Source organism: Catharus ustulatus, chromosome 10, assembly GCF_009819885.2.
Source record: "Catharus ustulatus isolate bCatUst1 chromosome 10, bCatUst1.pri.v2, whole genome shotgun sequence".
NCBI lineage: Eukaryota > Metazoa > Chordata > Aves > Passeriformes > Turdidae > Catharus > Catharus ustulatus.
The window spans coordinates 10794826-10816222 of record NC_046230.1 but is presented as its reverse complement, the minus strand read 5'-3'; the positions used below and the strand labels follow the sequence as shown (position 1 = coordinate 10816222).

General features: G+C 43.1%; 1 protein-coding gene across 2 annotated transcripts in view; it reads left to right on the top strand.

Annotated features, from left to right (window-relative positions):
• Positions 1-21397, top strand: part of PID1 (phosphotyrosine interaction domain containing 1) — an 88242-nt gene that overhangs the window by 25589 nt on the left and 41256 nt on the right. For both annotated transcript variants that reach the window (XM_033069137.2, XM_033069138.2), the window contains one exon: positions 7837-7983. In XM_033069137.2, coding sequence (XP_032925028.1) covers positions 7837-7983 — 147 coding nt within the window. The remainder of the gene's footprint in view (positions 1-7836; positions 7984-21397) is intronic.

The window sequence follows — 21397 nt, the reverse complement described above, 5'->3', positions numbered from 1 at the left end:
ATTTCTGGGGCCAAAATTTTGGTAGTAGTCATTTATGAGAGTAGCTCTATTGATATAATAGTGAAGGATTTTTATGCTTTATTTCTATTGATGCTAAAAAAAAATGTTGCTATAAAATATATATGCCATGAACACCAGACATTGGAAACTACACTTATTTCAAAATATATATTAACAATATATAACAATATATTTAACAATATATTTTCATCTGTAGGTTAAAGCGTGTAAAAGCCCAAGTCCAAACACATATATATAGTTGTTTGTCTTCTATTCATCATGCCTAATTTCCACTGAAATATTAGCCTGGAAATTTAGGCAGTGTAATGTAGAGACTGATGAAAGAACATTTTACTGTTGTACTGTGACTTTGTTTTCCTCCTCCACTCATGTCTTAGGGAGGTCTTCTTTTATTTTCTTGATTTCGAGTGTCCTGAAATATTGACTCCTTTCTTCCTACTCTGACATGTACCTCTGTAGTGAGCCTTTAGATTCTGAGCAGTTGTGTCTAAACTGGGAACTTGGTCTCTGAATATCCAGTATACTTAGATTTGTTTAGGTTGGGATTTAGTTTGACTGATGATAGAGAGATGTTAGAGGATCAGTCATGAAATTCTCCTCTGGCTCTGAAGTTCCCTGCAGTTTGGAGGGTGTTTGTATCTGGGACTGTTTTGTTTGGGCAGCAATCCTGCTGATCGGAATCGCATAAGCTTGGCAACAGAACAGGGACACTCAGCCAGAGCAAACTTGAAGTACACAGGGTCTGAGAACAAAACGTTTCACATGAATTAAATTGTGAGGAAACAGAAATTCTTTAAACTTGCAAGAAAACAAGGCAATGTGAGCACTGTCACACAGGCAGCTGTGTGATCACAGCTATTGATAGGGAGTCCTGGTTCTATTTATGAAATCTTAATAATTATGTGTTTTTAAGAGATATGTCTTACCACCACAGGAAAAAAAATATTCCCAAGAAGTTGGTGTCAGAATGAGATGGAATAATTCTTGGTACTTGTGTGCAAAGATCCAGTAGTATCTTTGCTGGAAGGCTTTTTGACACTCAACTGATTTTGGTTTCCTATGTACTTTACCATGCTTTTCTGTCTTCAGTCTTGTGTCCACCCTTTTGTGTATGTATTGTTTCTGTACACTACAGGTTTTCCCATCAGAGCTTTATTCTTGACTCCATTACTGCACTCAGTAATGGCAGAAGTTCAGGAGGGGCCCTGCCTGGCAGCATTGCTTGTAGTGCTGCCTCTCCTGGTGCTTTCCTTTCCTGAGTCTCATGCCCTGCTTGCTTTGATGCCATCTTCTTGCTGTCCTGTCATGAAGATTAGAGCTTATCCTGTCAAATGCAGATTACAGTAATTTCACGATTATAAGCCGCACTGAGTATAAGCCGCACTTCTGGGTTTCAGCAACTTTTTGTTTTTTTTGTCCATACATAAGCCGCACCTGATTATAAGCCGCATGTTACAATACAGAGTGTGATAAAAGGTATCTGTTCTATCACCATCTGTTGAGGGTGGGGGCAGTGATCCTTATCTCAACGGCAGATATTCTGCTAATGGGCCATCCATTGAAACCAGGCAGGGCATTGTTCTTTATCTTTTCACAACCCATCCTTCCTCCAGGGAGTCATTTTCTGCTAATGGCTATTGAGTCCCACTGTGGGACTGATAAAATTACTGCATCCCATTGGGAGTTGCTCCAGCCAGGGGGAAGAGCCCAACATTTCTTACCAAGATAAAAACAGAGGCTTTGGGACACTAAGGTAACCCCTTTCTCCACTGGACTCCAGTGGAAAACCGGATTTCTCCACATCACCACTGGACCTCCAGAGGGAAACTGCACCTTGTACAGGAGCACTGCTCCAACTGAGCCACATCTGTCACTGCAGGAGGATGCAGCCACCATTTAATGGGACTGCTGCCAACACCCTGCCTGACAGGGTGTCAGGTTGTACTCTGACTCTGTCAGGGTTTGGAGTTTGTTTCTTTGTTGTACTGTATTTCTATTTTAATTTCCCTAGTAAAGAACTGTTATTTCTAATTCCCATATTTTTGCCTGAAAGCCCCTTGATTTCCAAATTATAATAATTTGGAGAGAGGGGGTTTACATTCTCCATTTCAAAGAGAAGCTCCTGCCTTTCTCAGCAGACACCTGTCCTCCCAACTAAAACAGCAACTTTTTGTTCTTTGTCCATATGTAAGCCGCACCTGATTATAAGCGGCACTTTGGGTTCGGACCAAAATTTTAGTCAAAATGGTGCGGCTTATAATCGTGAAATTACTGTACTCCTTTCTGTGCCCCAACTCTTTCTGCCACCCCATCTCCTATGTTGTCTGCTGGGTAGGGTGGAAGGAGCATGGGGACATGAGAGGGGAAGTGGTGGCAGGCACTGGTTGAGGTTCTTTTGTGCAACCATGCATGGTCATTGGGCATGTGGAAAGGGGATAAGTTTGCTTGCTTGGTTGTTTTTTTTGTTTTGCTTTGTGGAACATTTCCCAGATGATTTGTCCCAAAATTCTTGGGGGTGCCAAACCCTCAGCCCACTGAGTCATGCCAAGTTGTGCCATAGCCTGTCCAAACTCCTCTATTTACAAAATGTATCACAGGGTGCCTGCAGGCAAGCCTGCCTTACCACTTCCACATGTTGCCCCTTTGTGATTGAAATACGAAAATTCAGACATAATTATATGTTTTTTTCACATACATAGCATCTGTTACCTGAAAGAGATCGAATGGATTTGTTTTGATAGGCTGGCAAAATATAGGTCTTGAGATGCTAGATTAGATAAACCAGATTTCTGGGGTTGGATTGGTTTCAAGAAAGTTACTTGGGATGGATCTGCTTGAGGATAGTCGTGACATGCTCTTGGGTTTGTGCATTCCAGTCAGTTTTGTGTTACAGAGCAGGCTGCTGATGGGATGATTTCTGACTTTATCATGATAAATTGCTTCCATTCCTTCTGTAGAGGGTTTTATTGCAGTGTTCAGTACAATGTTTATATGAACTGCTACTAAAGGATAAATAAAGCATCATATAGTTTAATGTGGGGGAGGGAAAGTATTTGTTTAACAAGAAATGGATCAGAGATGGCATTTATCTGTACTGGACAGATTGGCTTTAAACAAAACAAAGACTTGAAATTGATCACTTTTCATATAGATCAGAACTCTTCTTGCTGAAAGGCTGGAGGCTTGGGGTTGGGTGGTCCTCAGCTCACAGCTGTGCCCATGTAACTCATGGGGTAACCATAGTACAAAAGATCTATTGTGTTGTCATCTCCTCTTGTACCTATAGACTGGATATATTGTAGTCAAATTCCACTGGGAACAGGTGAAAAGGAACATTTTTACTTTCTAAAATTCTCTTGCAGTTAAATTCACTTGGTAGTGTCTTTTCTCTCCTAGGCTGCTTTGTCTTGCTGTAGAATGCTGTTGAAAAGTTCTGGGTTCATTCCAGAACTAAATAGGTTTCAGAGGTAGAGAGATACTTGTGCTGAAATAGTAAATTATAAAGATTATTTTTGAATTTCCCTTCATCTTTTGCTGATGCACTAGCATGGATTTCATTTGGGAATTCCCTTGTAGGTGCTGTAGAAGGATGAATTACCCAGAGGACTGCTTCTTGTTCTGGCAGATCCCTCTTTCAGAGTCTTTGAACTTTTAGAGTAACTCTATTTCATAAGTTAACATCCTATCATTTTTGGGTTTGGATTCAAAGCACATCTTTGGCAAAATTGGCCAAGTCCAGGTCATCTGGAAACGTGATGCCAGTTTACACAGTCTTGTGATTGTAATGCTGATGCTAAGAGAGAATGGGGGAGGAGGGCTAAGGTGCTGAAGATTTTTCTTTCAATCACCATGTTGCAACCAAGTAAACCTGTACAATGTATTTATTTTGCTTAACTCCTGTTGCTGGATTACAGGTTACAATGAGTTACAGTTCCCTCTTTCTTGACACTTCTTTTTATACTCCTATCCAAGATATAACCCTTTCTTAGATTTTTGAATTTGGGCCTTTATTTCCATTAGGAAAATTAAAAGATCCACTAGGCTTGTCTGCTGAATACTCAATACTGTGAACAGCAGTGACTGTTTTGTCAAGACCTGAAGATGAAGAGAATTATTACATATGTCAGTGCATAATTTTCTCCTCCAAGTCATGTTTCCTTGCATGGAATCTTGGAGAAGATGTTTGGCCCGAGTTCTGGAAGTGACTGTATTTTTGCTGACAAACTAAACCAAAACGCAAATGCTGTTAATTTTTAGTTTCAACCGCAACAGAAATTGTGCCTGAACTAAATATGCAGCACGTAAAATTTACAAGTTGAATGTTCTGAGCTACTTAGTCTAGAGCTAACGAGTGGCTGTTGAACTGATAACAAAATATGTATTAAACAACATAGAAGTTCTTGATTCTTATGTTCAATTAAATGATAGCTAAGAGTGTTACTGAATGCAGGATTTTCATTGGAATAGGGAGCATTTTGAGGGTCATGAAGGAGGCAAGAGGCAGTACCTCTGCAGTGACAGTCTTAGCCAGTTATGGGTCTGGGCTACCAGTTATGCACCATTTGGCTTTCTTCTTCAGGGGAAAGGATGCCATTAGGATGGGTAAACTAAGCAAAATAAACTGATGGAACTTGAATCCTTGAACAAGCAAAACTATGGTTTTGAATTAAGATAGTTGTCCAGTGGTATTGGCAGCATTAGCTAAATTTTGCTTTGAATGATAAAATGTTCTAGGAAACAACTGTTCTAGCAACTAGGAAAATACAGTACTAATTACAGGTCTGATGCTTTCTTTGGCGTTTAAGGTATTTTCATTTGCTCAAGGTATTTTTTAACTTACTGCAAATTCTTACTGTTGTGTTACTCCTTGCATTTCTTTCAAATATGAAGTCATATCAATAGCACCATCTAAATGGATAAAGAATGAGTGATGTGTAGTTTTGAGCTGTTGGTATACTCATGCCATCGTTTTCTGATGATGAATTTCAGTATGAGGGCCACCAAATGAACCTAGTGGTTCTGGCACATGAAATGTCAATGGTATAATGTTCCCTAAAACTTTATTCCCTGGATTGCCAAAGTCATGCTTTTCAAGAACTTTGTGAACTTAAAGCACTTTAAAGAAATATTTTGAGTTCACGGCAGTGGAGAGTGAATGCCTCTTCTCAAAAAATATGTTGGCTGCTGTTATAGGTCAGCTTTTGCCAACAGTTTCTGCAGGAGATGCCAGTTTGGAGTGGAAACCCAAGAAATGGGTTCAGCGAAGCACTTTATCCTGTTCTTGGCTTAAAGCACATGAATAATCCCATTGACTACCCACGTGTGCTTTACTGTGACTGCTCACATAGTGAAAGTTAGGCATGTGTTTAAATAGTGTGCTTATTTGGGGGCTCCCTGCGTGATGTCTGCTGGCACAGGTTTGATTTTCTTATGGCAGCTATCACATGGCCTGTGCAGGGAGCTCAGCGTGGTCTGCATTAGCCCTGTGGGCCAAAGCAAAGGCTATTTCTGCGTCCACCCCCAATCCTTCCTGCACTTCTCTGGCAACTAATCAGCTGCTCGCTGCCAATTGTGCTCTCGTGTTTTTGGCACCCAACCGCTCCAACTTGCTGCTCATACAAGTATTGAATTGCCTTTGTAAGGCACAGAGAAGGCTTCTCCTTGTTTAAGATCGTATGTGTGGTTGTTATGACTTGGAAAAAAAGTTAGATCATTGCTGAAGTTTCCTTTATTTTGGTCAAATTGTGCCCTTTCTGTCAGTAGTCTCATTGAAGTTTATAGAGATGTCAGCAGAGGAGAACAACCATTTTGCAGGTCCAAGCTCACTGTTCAGGAGGGCTAAATGGAGTTTTTTTACTCCTGTTGTCTAATGGAAGCACCATTCTTTATTGGAGAAGCCCTGTAAACAGATCATTTATGGAAATAGAGCTCTTTCAGCACTCAAAGGAGGGAAAAGTTAAATGCTAGGACAGGTTCTTCAACCTGATTATTTCACAACCATTTTCTCTGTTGATCCAAAATTGACTCACTGGGCAAACAGTGCAACTTAAGGTTAACAGTACATTTTTTGCATCTCTCCCTTCCTGTCCCATCCCCTGCATGCACAAGGCAGCAGCAGAGAGCTCTGGGGACAGCATATCCCCAGGCCTGAAAAGGGATTGTTTGCAGGGGAAATCGCTGTGACCTGTGCATGCTGGGCCTGAGCTCCAGCACCCTTTGCCTCCTGCCCATTTTTCTCTTCCAGAAATACAAACTCAGCAGCAGGTTAGCAGACCTAGAGCCTAGAGATAAAAGCAAGTCTGATGTAGTAGGCAGCAGTTAGTCAGTGGGACCAGCAAGCCCAGCACTGCAGCTGGTAATCAATGGTGCTCCTTCAAAAACAGCACCTCAAACCTGCTTGCTTTTTACTAGTCACGGCTTTTTACCTGCTCTTCAGCCTTTGCTGACAACTCCACTGGAGAGACCTAGGAGACTCCAACCAAAAGGCTGCTAATTGCAACCCAAAGCTAAAATGGAGTAGCTTTTCTCAGTCAGTTTAGTAATCCTAGCTGTCAGAGATCTCTGTTATCTTCAGGTGTCAGAGAATGTTCTTTAATGTATAATCATCTTAAATGGAGTAGTTTTTTGCTGGAGCTGTTTGGGAGAGTGAATGGGGCAATGTGTAATATGAGCAGATGAAAAATAGCATGAGTAGAGCGCTTCACTGGGATGCAAACTTGAATGCTTTCACAAACACCACAGAGGCCCTAAAGTGTTGCTGTTAACAGGCTGTAACTTCATGTGTGAAATAGGTAAACAAGTACTATTTTCACAGACTCTAAGTGTATATGCCTTGAATGTATTTCTAAGAGTGTTTGAAGGGCTGTACTTCCAGTAGGGTAACAATTATTAGACTTAAAAACTGACAAACTAAGGACTAGACTGTTACAAAAGTGTATCAACAGCCTTTCAGTTGGCACAGGATAAAGTATTTATGATCTGGTAGCAAGTTTGTTTTCAAAGGAATATTCATATCCACAAAAATCCATAGAAAACTGGAATAGTATTTAAATAGTTGATTTATTCTCTGTGTATAAGTAAAATATTGAATAGACAGTCTCTTCGTCTAAAGTACAGGACTGGACAACAAGGACCTGTGTTGATTTTCTAAGCTCTGATAGAGACTTCTTGCATGATTCTGGGAAATCACTTAGCATCTCTTGTACTGCAAGCCAGACCCTGTAATGCTTGTCTGCCTTGCAGAGGTGGAGACTGAGAAAAGGGGGGGCTGCAAAGTGAGTTAAGAATCTCCTATCAAAAGTCAGAACAAATGGTTTAGTTTTGATGAAAGTAATCTGAAGTCATTGCACATATGTCAAATAACTGCTTCTTGATAAGAGTCAACTTATGAAGTTTTGATAAAGTCATATTTCATAAGAAAGTGCTGTGGCATGTTACTACCTTGGTTTGGTTCGTACTTGCATTTTTTCTCCCTTACATAAGTAGTAACATGTGAAAATGTTCCTTTTTTCAAATGCAGGTCAGTTCAAAGAAACATCTAAATGTCAAAAAATTTCTCTTGGCTCCCCTCATTCCACAAAATTGATTTGGAAATATTTCAAGGATTGACTTTACTCACTCTAAGCAATTGCTGAGAAACTTTTAATTTGATGACTTTAGTGTCCACTTGGATAGTTCTTCACCTAAGCCTGGGGAGTCTGTTTAAAGAAGTGAAAAGTTTTGAGTGACATCTATTCATTGGTACCAAGGGTGACATTTGCATTTGAGATTATGGGAAGTATTGCTTACAAAGATTTCTTTTCTTTTTCTATTTAGCACTTTCAGACCATGTTAAAGACTAAGTTGAATGTCCTAACTCTTCGTAAAGAGCCTCTCCCGACAGTGATCTTCCATGAACCAGAAGCCATTGAGCTGTGCACCACAACTCCCCTCATGAAGACCCGGACTCACACTGGATGCAAGGTACTCAGAAGTGTAAATTGAGGGAGTGAGACCACTGTGGAGGTGTGGAGGTGATTGTGAGAACTCTAAAGAGCCCAAAGTAACCAGCACAGTTCTGGAAATTCCATTAACTGCTGCTATTACTATAAAGTTTCTGAATCAAAAAAGTCATTGAGCATTTCTCACCAAAAGTTTTGGGCTTCAGGAGGAAAAGGTTTGAGTTACATGTCATGATGCAAATTGTGAAGGATTTCTAATAGCCTATAATGAAATGCTGGTTGTAAAGACTGGCATTATTTCTGTCAGGGCTAGTGTTGCAGCTTAAGATTCCAGGTTAGTTTGTTTTTTTCCTTTTTTTGTTTGGGTTTTTTAAGATAGAAAAGGGAAAAGTGGGGCAGGAGACTTATGTCTTTATTTAGTTAAGCAACAAGATCAATTTGCCAGTTACATCAAAGCAGAGCTTCTGCTAAGGCTATTCCTCTTTTTAAAAGTTTAATGGCTTAAAGAGCCTCGAGTGTGTTCTTCTGTGGTAAGAAACCATATAAAAATAGGAAACAAATCTGCTCTGTTTGCATCTTTTCTTGGAGTCATTTTCCTTGATCACAGAGCTCGCCTGGCCTTGCAAAGCCATGGGCAGCCTTGCAGACTGAGCTGGGTACCAGTGTGGCTTGTGCTGCCAGTTAGGGCTTGGCAACTGATTCCCCTTGCCTGGCTGCCAGTTGTAGGAGTATCCACCTGCCCTCGAGGGTCTTAGTGAAAATGGAGAGAAATGGGCTTCAGACTCTCCTGCTCTGTAAAATGTTAACTCCAGGAGAGCTGTTGCTTGATACTGTGTGTGCTGGATAAGATCCAAAGTGCAATTAAATGTCCTAAACCCCGTCTCTGTCACACACAAACATGTGCACACACACTCTTCCCTGCTGGGGGATCAGATGTGAGCGAGGTGGGGTTGGAAGAAATTGCTTTCCTCTGCTTCTCTAGGCATACTGTACTTGGCACCTCCAGGCCTGGCACTTCCTCAGCAAGGTTTCTTCTTGGGAAGTGTCACTTCCCAAGCATTTGTCTCTTTGCCTGTCACAATAGCCAGGACCAGGAGTCTGCTGCTGGTTGTTGAAGCAGAGCTGCCTGTGCTGATGCAGAGGAATGCTGGGGAAGCGACTCTAACATGCTTTGTACAGTAGCTTGCAGCATCTGCTCTTCCATGGTGATGCTTTTTGTCCTTTATGTTGGCATCTAATGAATTTTTAGGGAATATTAGCTGTGATCAAAATGGTTCACAAAGTATCTAGCTTTCACCCCCAGTTAGAGAGGTCAGGCATAATAATCCTTTCTGAAATCAGTTTATCTTTCTGAATGTGTATAAAATTTAAATGAAGCTTTTTATTCAACTTACAGTCCTTCAATTGGAAAAAAATTGCAGAGAGATGTTGAACCCCTCAGTGAAGAGAATTTCATTCTATATTTAGATCTCTTTTATTTATTCATTTATTTTTCCTGCAGTATAGCATAGTAGTGCTGACTAGGGAACATCTGCTACTACAACACACCCATTTTCCTTCTTGCACCATTTCTCCTCCCCTTCCCCTGTAGCTAGTTTACCTCCTGTCAATGCTGGAGTCTTATGATGGTGGTTTTGGGGTAGTGGCCAGGCCATCTTCAGGTGATTCAGCTGTTGTAATTTTCAGTACCTGCCTTGGGAAGGTGATTCCATGTGTATGTTGTTCTTGTGGCTAAAAATTCCTTTCCTGTTAATAACTGAAAGGTTTCAATTTTGCTCAGTCTCTGTAGCCACCACCTCTTTCTTTCCCCCCCTCTTTTTTTCCAGACTAAATGTGTTCTTCCTGCCAGCTGCTAATAGGTAATTAACTTTCCTGTCCTCTTTCCCCTCTGATGATTAGTTTTTTGCTGACTGATACAATAGTAGTGTTGCCATAAAAAAGACAGAATTTTGTATTATGACTTTTTGCTCTGGTGGGTCTGATCTATGCCGTTATTCTGGGTGTAAGGCAGGAGATGCTGTGGTGTTGCTGGTACCACCAGGCCTGTCTGGTTCTCAGACTTGGGCTTTTCAGGCAAGAGCAGAGCATCCAGTTTCTACTTGCTTTCATGAGTCACGCTTTTTTGATCCTTAATCATTTTATTCCTCTTGACTGAAATCGCTCCAATTTTTCTATGTAATCCCATTAATGAGATAGCATCATTCGTCTGACAGAGGCTCCAGACATCTAATTTTATTGCACAGTTTTAACATAAGCCTCAGCTGGCACCATCTTGTTATGGGAACTTGACACATGAAATTGCTTCACTGTTTAGAGGTCTGGCCTTTGGTTTTCTGATGTGATTGTTCTTTTACTTGTCCTTTCATCACAACACAGGCTTCTCTTTTTGCTTTCATTTGAAGTTAACTGCGGAGTCTTGAAGAAAAAGCCTTTTTTCCTGAGATCTATTCTCATTTAGTAATTCAATTGGATGGTTTTAAGAATAGCAGAGAAATGTCTAGTTTGAAGTAATCTAGGGGAACCCCCACCAAATCTGGAAAGTAAAACAATTGAAATTCAGAGAGCTTTTCTTTCTTGTCTAGTTCCACATCTGATGCAACTTTGTTGCCATCGTGGTTTCTCAAATACATTTTTTACTTAGAAGGCTTAAGATTTATTCCTTCTGTAACTGCATATCTACACCTTCCTGCTTGAGCCTGATGTGCCTATTGTCCTTCCCACCCTTCTGGACTCATGGGCATGATTTCCCCAGGCAGGAGAAATGCATAGTGTAAGCACTGATTCGCAGCACAGAGCTCAAGATGCACACATTTGGGAGTTTGTGGTGCTGGTTGCTCAGTCAGGTGGGTTGACTTGGAGGCTGTAGTTCCCAAAGGCACCTTGCTGTCCTCCTTTGCCCACCAACCCTGTTTGCAAATGGGGAGTGACAGCCCTGGGATCAGAGTGGTGCAACCCCACGCAGCAGACAGCCCAAACCAGAGCAGGGATTCTGGGTACAATGAAGTACTCAGCCTCTGTTGTTTCCTGGAGTGCCATTTGCTTTATTTGAACCATGGTGTGCCGTAGCTGGGAGGCAGCTCTGTGGCCCAGGGGGCTGCAGCTTCTCATCCTGCTGCAGTGAGGATGCTGAGGCAGGGACTGGGATGCAGTGCCCAGAGCTGCCATTTCTCTGGGGGACACAGCTGGGGACCCGTGTGCATCCTGCCTCTTCCCTGCAATGGGGGTGGTGTTTATGAATGCTGGATCACCAAGGGCTAAGGTCAGCAGCTGCTCCAAAGAATGAAAAAACTCAACTGGCTTATTATATACCTGTAAATGGCAAGTCTCAGCTCAAGCTAAACCACTTATTCCTGAGGAATAACAAAAAAAAGTGAGAATAAATCTTTTGCTAGTTGCTGGTCCACACTTTCAGTCCCAGGTTCTAATTTGATTTTATTTTAGTGGAGCATGTTTTCCATTTGGCTATGAGTGTGATTTAGATGTGTGTTTATAAAAAAAATCCATTCTTCTTCAGTTCCTAAGGATTTCAATTAGACTGTGGCTGTCCTGCCTGTGGATATTTCATGTCAAATGGGCACTCCTGTGTTTCAGCGGGAAACCTCCTTGTCACTTATCCCAGCACTAAGTACCACCAGATGGAAACACAAAATCTGGAGTATCTCCAAAAAATAAGTTGCTCTCTACTCAGCAGTGCCTCTTTTCTCCATGCCTTTTAGCAGATTTTGTTTAAGTTTTGTATGGTTTATTCTTCCTTAATGTCCTAATTGGCTTATGTTGGTTGTAATGTTTCTTGATTTCTGTCCCTTTGAGCCATGGTGGTGGCATTAAGGGAACTGCCTAAATGACTTTCTCTCTCCTGATGTAGCTTTTCCAGGCACTGGTGCAGTAATGCAAAAGGACAGAGGTTAAAAATGCTGTCTGCAATTTTTAAAGTGGTGTGGTAGGTTTAATTTTTTTTTCCTTTTTTATTGGAAGACTCTTCAAAGTCGGTGCTGAATAATCAGCACTGGGTCAGGCAGTCTTATTCCTCCAGTTCCCACCAGTGGACAAGCTTTTCTCAGCAGCCTGGGAGGCTGAGAGGAGCATAAACAGTGCAAATAATTTTATTCTTTAGAGAATGCTTTAATGAAATGGGAAAATATATTCCAGTGATATGGTATTTACAGGAATGATACTTGTTGCTTGCCTGTCTTACTGGGATTGATTTGGTGAGCTTATTAATTCAGGCTTTGTGGAAGGTATGATGTGGAAACTTCTGTGATGGTGTATCTTAATTTAAGATGAATAAAAGTCTTGTTTAAAAAAATTGTATAAATGGCATTTCTGGGGTAGTAGTATTTTAAATCCAAGTCTTGCACATACTGATAGAGATTTAAAAGTAGACAAGAAGTAACATAAATAAATGGAGTTTGATTTTTCAGAATAGCTTAATAGCTTCACTTCCAAAGCAAAAAGGAAGTGTTTCTTGTACTAAGCTCACTGCAGGCTGGTAATGACAGTGGGGCCAAGGCCACAGCTGGGCTTCTGTGGCACCACTGTAGTGTCAGCAGTTGGACACCAAGCTTGACTGGTGTAACTCTGGGGCACACCTGATGCTATACATGTTTGTCCACCCATGAACTGGTTTTGGGGTGTTTTCTGGGACAGCTGGGCAGTGCCTGAGATGCCCTGATATGTGCCTGCCCTCCAGCAGCAGCTCTGGCCCCTTCAGCAAAGCCACAGCCTGTTGCCCTTGTTCCTGCTCTTCCCCTGGCTTTGCTGACTGCTGCCAACAGCTCTCATTTTCCCTTTGTCTCTCTGTATTTCTCACATTTTTTTTCTTTTCTCAAAAGTGGGTTTCACCATTGGAGACAATTCCATCACCTATGGGTCCTACTACAATCTCCATGCAGGTGAAATTGTCTCATGTGCTTTCAGCAACAGGATGTACAGCAGTGCAGCAGAGACTGAAGTTCGGTCTGCAAGGGCTAAACAGATGAATGGGGATACAATTCAGCATCATTAAGTCACCCTAGGACATTGGAGAAAGCTTATAATAAGCTTATAGGATGCATAGAGGGTAAGATTGATTGAGATTTAATTGTGATCTGTACAATTACAATGTTTCTCATTGGGATGCATTTTTAAAAATCCAAAACATTGTCTTAAAATTGCTCTCCTCTGATTCTAATTCCTTGTGTAAGGGAACCATTTAGGAATAATGTCTTCTCAGATATTACTACCTGGTTTTAGTTTTCTGCCTTGGTTATTTTGATTGTAAAGGCCTTGCAGCAGGACCGTCTCTTACCACATACTTTCAAAATACCTTCCATTTCTACTCTACCCTACATGCCCCTATAGACAATTTAGTAAAGCTGTGCTGTTGCTTTTATTGGTCATTGCATTTTTAAAACTTATGATGTTTTTACTTTTTTCCCCTGTAGATCAGACTTTCCCAAGCTGTTTTCTCCAGCATTTCTGGCCTATGCAACCTCTTCCACTGGTGTCCAATCCTAATAAGCTGAACCTGTGGTGGCCAAATCTGTGACTTCTTGAGCATTCAGGGGTACAGCATCTGCTGGGCCTGGGGGCCTTTCAGCATCTGAAAAATATTTAAATTGATGAGCTATCCTCCCAGTTTCAAACAGCCCATACTCATGGTTTGTGTGGTGGCAATTTCAGACTCGTTCCTCTTCCCCTTCATTGGTCTCCAGTGCCTCAGTTTTAGCTCTGGGTTGCTGAAGTGTGGGTGAATGGCTTCCCTCTGCTGCCCTGTAATTGTGTTGCTGTTATGGGTTAGTTTTTTGTCTTCATACTGAATCAGACAAAATGCAACAAGAACACTGTCCCTCATGTCAGTACCCAGAGACCAAGGTACTCTTTACTGGTTTTATGTCCTGTTGACTCAAAATGGCTGAAAATGCATCCACAGCCTCTCTGGGATGGTAAAATCCAGATGATTTAAATGGGCAGTAAAAAAATCTTATGTTTTACTTAAATTTTCACAAATAATTTAAAAAGCTACTCCTGTTGAACATTTATTGCTCTTTTGGCTACTGAAAAAGCTGACTGGAAGCTGCACATATTCTTAAAACCACCTCACTTTATCCTTATAAAAGTTAATAAAAGTGCTCTCTTTGCATTTATGGAATGGCTAAGGATGGTTGTTTTGAGTGCAGCTCAAAATAAGTCCCACTAGCTGCCTTGTCTTCATTACCATTTTGTAGGCCTCTAATATTAAGATGACCATTAACTTTAATAAAGAAACAAATTAAACAAGTGAGAAAAGCTAATTGTACCATCACTCCCCAGCCTGCTCTTTTCCGTGGTGTTTCATCTAGGTTAGAAGCACAGAACATTTTTTTCTTCGTGCTTTATTAGAGGCTTCTACTGTTATCCTTAAGCATTACTTATTTTGTATTGTGAACCGAGAGATTTTTCTGCTTCTTTCTCCCCTCATAAAATGAACCAAAAGGACACACATGACTTCTTGCATGGGCAAAATTTAGTAGCTTGACTATATTTAGATATAGATACAGTGCTGATTGGTGAGAGATGCAGAGGCTGTAATGACATGTTTCCCAAAGGTGAAGTGCATCAAGTAAACTAATAACCCAACAAGTATCCTATATAGAGATGGAGTATGTTTTTTTTACTTTTTATTTGTTTAGCGTGATAGAAAAACAAAAAAGATGAATTATGAAGTTGTGGAAGAGTAAACTGCTTGCAGAAACTTGAAACATGACTTTATTGGCTGAATCTTGTTCTAGCATTGAAAATGGAGAGTTGCATATGTTAATTTTTTTTTCAAAACATGCCAGTGCGGCAAGGTCCTGCCTTGTACCTATGAAGCTGCCAAGTTTCGCTGTGGGTTCTGCTGTGAGCAGGGTGGGATGAGCTGTGCAGGATGGCAGCAACCCCCAGGCAACACTCACTGCAGGGTGTTTGACACTGGCTGCTCTCAGCTTGGGAAGTTTCTCTTGCATATGATTTTTTTAATTACGTGCATGGAAAACCCATTTATGTCAGTGAGAATTTATACTTTAAATGAGTGCAGAGGATCCGATAGAAACATGAAGGGTAGATGCAAGTGCAGAAGGTTGTTAGAGCATTGTAATGCTTCATTTCCTGATGTCCAAGAGTCTTAGGTGTAGAATATAAATTGGGTAAAGCAATTGAATTAATCTTTAACTGAGCCTCCTTTAAGTAGTATCTTCTGCAGTGTTCAGTTTTGCTGTGTTGGCTGTATTTTGGCATAACTTTATTTGCTTACTGCTAAAGTGGCATTGTAAGAATAATGTATGCTGAGAGCAGTGGAAGTTATGTCTTGTGTCCTGTCAGATGTGTTGGTGTTTTTGTATTTGTTTTTTCCTTAGCATTTGCACTGGTGATGTTTTTCAAGCCATGGTTCAAGTAAAGGGCATCTTGTTATTCAGACAGTTCTTACATCTCATCTAAAGATGGTCATATATTGGAATCAGCTTCATATTTCTGCTTTAACTACCTTCATAGAAGAAAATATGTCTGTTTTCTTTGTATGGTGGAGCAACCTTGCTCTGAATGTATGTACGTTAACGAAAGGAAATCAGTTTTGCCTATTTTGGTTTCCTTTTGGATTTTCACTGAGTAAGTGTGTCACAAATAATTTTAAAGAGCTCCATGAAAAGAATAAGACCACCACCTTGGGAGGAGAGCACTGGTGACAGGGAGGAGTTCTGGGAGCTGCCCTGCATGTTTGTGGCCAGCAAAGGGCTGGAAATACCCTGGGTGAAGGGCTTTCTTGGGTTCCCCTTGGGTTTGCTTCCAGAGGGAGGGAGCTCAAAGCTGGACATGTTGTCAGGAAGATCAGGGTGTGAATTGAGTTTCATAGAGATGTGTGAAAATATGCTGAAAATAGCTGTGTGTGTATGCACACTCCCAGGAGGACTAGAGGTCCCCACTTGCTGCCAATTGCTGTGGACCGTGCAGGCAGACTGGGCACTGGGAAGGGAGGTCCCCCTGCCCCAGTGTTGACACTTTGTGTTGAGGGGGTCTCCTCAGTTCCTCAGAGCAAGGCTTGGGGTCCCAGGCTTTGTCTGTGGACAGACCTGTTCCAAAGGTTGGACCAGCTATGCCAGACTTTCCTCAGATATGTGTGTCTGAGCCTGTTTTCTTTGGCAGTAGAAAATAACCCCTAAACAATAAAATCCCCTTGAAAACACAAGGCTATAAAAAGTCACAGTATCTATTGGCATGTGCTTTGCTCTTCTCCTTGGTGCATGTATTCTATCACTTGCACAACAACTGTGTATGTTACATTTCTTCTTACTGCTGTAGTCCTGCCGTTGTAGTGGATGCATTGGGTCCCAGTGAAGAATGTGGGTGACAATACATGATATGGAGCCTGGGAAAATGTTTTAAACTTAAACATAAATCCCTTTAGTTGGAATCTAGCACTTCCTTTGGCTTCAGAACTTTGACATTATTAGTTGCCTTTGATTCAACAAAAGCTTGATTTGGAAGTCATCAGCCCTTGATTTTGTTAGCAAATGGTATTTATCAGCAGAAGTCATCTAAATAAAACCTTTTAGTGTAAAACAAGGCACTAAACAGTTTGTATTTCATTCAGTTATGGAAAAGATAGTGATTGGCATTCAAAGAGCACTGTGTAAAATGCCAACATATAGGAATTAAAAATGCTCTCTGTGACTTGATTAAGAACAAGCACTGTCTGTTCCTGAATTTCCACCCTTGCTTATAAAAGCAAAGGGAAGCTTGTGAGGTAATGAGGAGGCCAGACACTGTGCAGGTGAATGCTCAGTCACTTTTACTGAGGGTGATTTGTACTTCTGTAGTATTTCTGAACCAGAAAGATCTGCAATCCCCTTCTAAAACAGCTTTGTTGTTCCCTGCTGTTCAGCTGCCTTTCTCTGCCAGCAGCCGTGTTTGCAGAGGTCAGATCAGCTCACCGGGGCTCAGGGGAAGGCTGTGTGGGCACACTGTACAGTGGACAAAACACACAAGGGGAAAACTGAAAAAGATGCTGAGAATTAAAATGCATACTTCTATTAAGTAGTAATGCACTGAATGAAGGTACTAAAAAGCAATATATATTAATGAAATTCCTTTGATACACAAAGCTCCACAGAATACTTCTGTATCTTGAAACACAAATGTAAGTTGTCTTGTCAGTTTTAGAAATACCACTTTTCAGGGTATTAGGAGCTGTTGTTTAATTATAGCTGTCTTTGTTAGAGATAACATACCAAAATAGTTTTCTCTGAAAGAATATTTAAATTTCAAAACCAGTTTAATCTCTCTACAGCAGGAAATATTTGAATTTTGAAATTCTAAATTTACAGAGTGCCTTAGGAGATAATCTTCAATTACACGTATATACAATGTCATATAGCTTATGCCAGTAAGCTCCAGCTTTTGCAGTCTGGCACAAAGCCAGGACACCAGTGTGAAGCACAGTGGCAGTCACAAGGCCCTAGATAGCTACAGATGTGTCAGGGTATTTATTTTTTATGCTGTAGAAAATATTGTGCTCATTGCAGTTGTTCAGGCAAAGCCTTCTGGTCATAGAAGCTAATTGCTTCCATAATAATTAAAGTTCAAATATCTAAGACCTAATAGCTTTAGACATATAAAAATTAAAATGAGATTGAAATTTATTATGTTGGCTACGCTGAGCAGATGCTGCAGTCACTGTCAATTGTTTTGTTCCAGTGCGTCCTTGAGAAATGTTTCCATCTTTGTGTGGCTGTTGCAAGGTAAGGATGGAGCTGTGGGTTGTGTTGCTGGAGAGCACAGGGAGCTGCTGCTTCTCCATGGCCCTCAGGGCATTAGGGACCCTGCTGTGAGCTGGCTCTGGAGGAGGAGGCACCCTTCCTTCAGAGCACATGAAATGATTCTCTAACAGAATCACAAACTTCTGGCTCTGTGGTTGTTGCTCCCCCGTATTGTTGCAATGGGCACCTCCCCACTCACCAGCATGAAATGTGCTGGGAGAGGTGTTGGCAGATCTTTTCAGATGTGCTTTTCCACAACAAAGGCATGTGTGCTTATTCTGTGAAGGTATTCTGTGTGGCTCTTCCCCCGAAGCCATGGATATTGTTTCTTTGATTTCCATTAGAATACTGCACAATTTGCATTTGGCACTGGGTACCCACTGCTCACACTGGTTTGAGCCAACATGAGCCTTCTTGGGAATTTTTAATCTCTGGTTGCAGCTGTACTATGCCCAAACCCAGCAGTACTTATTTTGGGGCCAGTCCTGTGTGCTGAAAGCTTCTCACTGGAGCAAATGACACTGGCAAGCAGGCAGGCTGAAATTGGATTACACATCCATTCTCCTGCAGATGAGGTACCCGTGGCCACATCCGTAGGTGCACAGGCTGCTGGAATGTAGATTAATATTGCAATCCAAAATGCTTTATGTCATAAGAGAAAGGAAGGTCCTTTGTGCCTCCTCTGTTTCTGTTAGTTCCGGAAGTAATCCTGTTCTCCTTGTACTATTGCAATATATTCTGCTATGCAGTGTGATGTATAAATATATTAGCTTAGAAGAGAAAGAAATTTTTCCATTCCAGGATTTGGAAATCAGTGTCTGAGACTTAACTTATTTTATTTATTTCATTTCTTTGCATAGTTAATTAAGAGTTCGTGACAATGACCATCACAATGCTTCTGGGGAACTTTAAGGCCTGATGCATGTTATCTATTGCTGATCAATTTTCTTTATTGTAAACTATTGTGAATATTTGACTTGAGGCTGGTGGTAATTCAGTAAGCTTTCTTCTCTGGGACTCTAGGTTGTATAGGGATAACAGGTGCAAGAGAAGTATGAAGGTGTTTTGTTTGTTTGCTTATTTTTTTTCTAAGAAAGGAGACAGATGAAGTTTAAAATTTACAATCTGGTTTGGAAAATGAGTAAGTACTGCTAAGTTAAGAACTTCCCGTGTATTGCTAACCCAAGAATCTGTTATTCACCTATAGTAATTTTACAGCAAGATTCTATTGAATTATACATATTGCTGTGAATTTCACAGCAATGTAAATTTGGAATTAAGTTTATCATGTTTTATCAGTGGATGAAAAACTAATGTTGAAATGGTAGTACCCTGATAACTTTGATGAAACAGAATACTCATTGAGGCTGTGGTTCATCCCTTTTGGAAACTGATGTTTATTTGCCTGTTAGATATTAGGGTTGCTTTCTGAGTGCCAGAACATAGCACATTGAGGAAAAAGAATTACTGAATTAATCATCTAGGGCATGATGACATGCTCTTTTGATTAAAGTGCTCTCAAGATTTAAATGGCATGGCAGTGACCTGCACTTTATAATCCCAAACTTGAGATGTAGATAACCTTTCATTTTAAAAAATAGATGTCTGTACACAAACATTTGAACTAGAAGGAAACTAACTTCACTGAGCAAATTTTGGAAGATGAACAAGTTGAAAGAGTCTTTATAAGTGTACTTCATAAAATTCACTGAAGATTCATTGAACTGTTTACTGAGAGGGATTTGTCAATGAAGTTATTTAATGGGATTTTTTTCATGCCTGGGGACTTGTTTTATTTCAGTGTTTGTTGTGGGTCCCCCCCCATCCCCCAACTTATTTTTCAAAAGAGGGGAAGGCAAGTTTCAAGTCAGAAACAGATTTAAATTACAGTAATTTCACGAATACAAGCCGCACCAATTTGACCAAAATTTTGGTGGAAACCCGGAAGTGCGGCTAATATTCCGGGGCGGCTAATCTATTAACAAAATTCTAAAAGCTGCCAACACGGAAGTGAGAGCCCGCGGCAGCCCCAAGCCAAGCTGGAGCCCGACCGGCCCCGGCAGAGGTGGGAAAGCCTGGCAGAGGCGGGGCCAGCAGTGTGGGGGCGGGCGGCAGAGCCTGAGCCAGCAGGGCGGGGCAGGGAGGGCGGCAGAGCCTGAGCCAGCATGGCGGGGGAGCCCGGGAGAACTGGGGCTAGCAGTGCAGGGGAGCATGGCAGAAGCAGGAAGGCCGGCGGGTGGGGCTGCCTGGCAGCGGGGGAAGCCCAGCATAATCGGGGCCAGCAGCGTGGGGGAGCCCGGCGGTGCGGGGGCCTGCAGTGCCGGCCAGGGCGAGGAAACGCGGCGGCGGTGCAGACGGGAGGGGGCGGCCGGCGAGCCTGGTGGCGGCGGCGGCAGCCCTGCCGGCGGGGCAAGCGAACGCGGCGCTCGCGAAAGCGCCGCCGCGAGCCGCGAGCCGCGAGCCGCGAGCCGCGAGCCGCGAAAGCGCCGCCGCGAGCCGCGAGCCGCGAGCCGCGAGCCGCGAGCCGCGAGCCGCGAAAGCGCCGCCGCGAACCGCGAGCCGCGAGCCGCGAACCGCGAAAGCGCCGCCGCGAACCGCGAGCCGCGAAAGCGCCGCCGCGAGCCGCGAGCCGCGAACCGCGAGCCGCGAGCCGCGAGCCGCGAACCGCGAGCCGCGAACCGCGAGCCGCGAACCGCGAGCCGCGAACCGCGAGCCGCGAAAGCGCCGCCGCGAACCGCGAGCCGCGAGCCGCGAACCGCGAAAGCGCCGCCGCGAGCCGCGAACCGCGAGCCGCGAAAGCGCCGCCGCGAAAGCGCCGCGAGCCGCGAACCGCGAGCCGCGAGCCGCGAGCCGCGAGCCGCGAACCGCGAGCCGCGAGCCGCGAGCCGCGAGCCGCGAGCCGCGAACCGCGAGCCGCGAGCCGCGAGCCGCGAGCCGCGAAAGCGCCGCTGCGAGCCGCGAGCCGCGAACCGCGAGCCGCGAAAGCGCCGCCGTGAGCCGCGAGCCGCGAAAGCGCCGCGGGGCGGGCGCGGCGCGGGGCGGGCGCGGCGCTCGCGAGGCGCGGCGCGGGGCGAGCGAAAGCGGCAGCGGGGCGGACGGCGAGCCCGGCGGCGGCAGCCCTGCCAGCCGGGCGAGCGAACGCGGCAGCAGGGCGGTGCTGACGGGAGAGGGGGGCCAGCGAGCCCGGCGGCGGCGGCAGCACCACCCGGCCAGCCCCGCCGAGCCGTGGCGCTGAGCTGGGCCACCCGGCCCCGTCGGCAACCATGAGCGGGCCGAGCCTGCCTGGCCCCGCCCCGAGCCAGTAAAGCCCGCTATGCCGCGATCCTGTTACTAATTGGCCAATTTGTGAAAGCTGCGCACGGATTCTCGCGACGAACGAAAGTGCGGCTAATATTCGGGGTGCGGCTTATCTATTGACAAAGACAGCAACATTGTCGAGGCACCGGGGGTGCGGCTTATAATCCGTGCGGCTTGTATTCGTGAAACTACTGTAATATCTTCAAGATCAGAGAAAGATCATCCTAAAGATTGGTACAATTGAGTAGTAAATTGGGAGAGATAAGTAAAATAGAAAACAAAATAAGATATGTGTGTTGTGATTATTTTGAGAATATCATTGAAGTAGATTCTGAGTGTGTCTGGAATAGGATAAACAGAAAACCAAACTGGTTTTAGTTCTTTATG